Source organism: Octopus bimaculoides, chromosome 18 (assembly GCF_046866305.1).
Source record: "Octopus bimaculoides isolate indiv1 chromosome 18, ASM4686630v1, whole genome shotgun sequence".
Classification (NCBI taxonomy): Eukaryota; Metazoa; Mollusca; class Cephalopoda; order Octopoda; family Octopodidae; genus Octopus; species Octopus bimaculoides.
In genome coordinates, this window is record NC_142945.1 from 48,577,247 (window position 1) to 48,579,414 (window position 2,168).

The window sequence follows — 2,168 nt, forward strand, 5'->3', positions numbered from 1 at the left end:
TTTACGTTGTGAGTTCAAATTCCGCTGAGGGCGACTTTGCCTTTCACTCCTTCGAAATCGATAAATTAAGAACCAGTTGAATACTGCTGTACTCTTTTCAGTACAGCTTTCTCTCACACTTTCTTCCTGTTTCTGTTGTACCTTTATTTCAAAGGGGCCAGCTTTGTCACAGTCTGTGTCACGCTGAATCTCCTCCCCGAGAACTACGTTAAGGGCACACCTGTCTGTGGAGTGCTCAGCCAGTTGCACGTTAATTTCACGAGCAGGCTGTTCCGTTGATCGGATCAACTGGAACCCTCGTCGTCGTAACCGACGGAGTGCCAATCGAGCAGTAGTAGTAGTAACGTTAGAGCACCGCACTAAATACCTTAAGTAATCGAATTTTGTTTTATTTTCTATGGTGGGGTTTTGTTTTCTTCTCTATCTCCATGCCAGTCTTCAATCTCGCTGTTTTGCCCTGCAATAAAAATCGAGATTCTGCTTTAGTTTCGCCCGACTACATCGCTTACATGGACAAAATTGACTACCTCCTTGCGCCTGTTGGCCAAAAGATATTTATGTTTCTAGGACGATGACCAATTAAACGCGCGGAAAAACAAAAAAATTGTAACGCCAACTCGCGCATGCGTAACATGAACTCATTAATAAATGAATAAATTAAATAAAAGAAAGAGATAAATAAATGTTTTTATGTACAACAAACCGATTCCTTTCAGGAATCGAACAGATAAGAGAAATATGTCAAATCATTTGTTTTTATATACATCCTTAGGCCATAAACTTTGTTTTGCGGCTGCTGATATGACTGCCAATAATTATAACATGATATCCAATGACATTTTATCACACTTTAGGGTAACATTGAGAAATAGAAACTGGTTTTTATTTGGTTTCACTAGCAACTACAAAAGTACTTCCCCACCTCTCACACACCCAACCACCCACCACCTCCACCACAAACACAATAACCTCGTCACCACCACCACCGCCGCCACCGCCGCAGTCGCCGCCACCATCATTTCTGTCCATACTACAAAATAGCTGTAATTTTTGAGTTACCAGTCGTCCACTTTTATTTTCTCTGTTCGTATATTATCTGTCGTTTTATTTCCCGCTATTTTCTCGTTCCCTTGAGAAATGTAGAGAGAAAGAGAGGGAGAAAGGGAGAGTGAGGTGGGAGGAGAGAGAGAGAGGGTGTGCGTGGGGAGGATGTAGCGGGGGATGGGGTGAAAGAAGAAAGATATAGAGGGGAGAAACAGAGGTGGGTGGGTGAGTAAATAGATGTAAGGAGCTGCAACGAATACTCTAGAAAAAGAAAAGAAGAGTCAGGAAAAGGAGGAAGAGGATGATAAATAATAATAATAATAATGATAATAATAATAATGATATGAAGAAGAAGAAAGAGACAACATGTCATGTGATATTTAATATAATTCACGACATCTTTAGTTTCACTTTCGCATTAAACATAACAAGAAAATGTCGGAAAATGAGGAAGGCGCAGGTTGGCGCTATTACTGTAAACCGCGTACAATGTTCACTGACAGACGTTCTATCGGTGGCTGCCATAAAATATATCAACACAAGCACACTGGTACACACTAACATATATATATATATATATATATATATATATATGTGTGTGTGTGTGTGTGTGTGTGTGTGTGAGTAAGAGAGAGAGAGAGAAGGAGAGAGAGAGAGAGAGAAAGAGATAGAGAGAGAGAAAGAGTATGTGTGTGTGTAAAGATAGATTTCTATTTGTTAATATGAAGTAGGATGATATTGGTGCGCGGTGTACGGTACAGGGGTAGGAGACGGTCAACGCTTAATATGAAAGATAGTCGCTACAATTGGTAAAAAAATTATAGCTTGCATTGGAACACACACACACACACATACACACACACACACCCATTTATATGTATAACAGGGAAGTAGCTAGATGTATGCATACATATATATATATATATAATATGTTTAATGTTTTTACAGCAGTGAGGAAAGAGAAAACCTGAACGCTAAGGTAAATTACTCCTAAATGTGTTTTTCTCACTTCTGTGAAACTAAGTATTGCAGTTCAGAAGCCAAAGATTTAACAGAAAATAAAAAATTGCACGAAATCTATTGGGTCCTTATTTCTTTCATTTCTACACCCTTAATATATATAT

The 2,168-nt window shown here is 38.9% G+C and overlaps 1 protein-coding gene across 1 annotated transcript in view; it reads left to right on the plus strand.

Moving 5' to 3' along the window:
* Nucleotides 1-1,489: 1,489 nt before the first annotated feature.
* The window catches only part of LOC149132066 (uncharacterized), a 23,977-nt gene continuing 23,298 nt past the window's right edge, over nt 1,490-2,168 (plus strand). The window contains exon 1 of the mRNA XM_089365545.1: nt 1,490-1,594. Within this exon, the coding sequence (XP_089221671.1) occupies nt 1,490-1,594 (105 nt within the window). The remainder of the gene's footprint in view (nt 1,595-2,168) is intronic.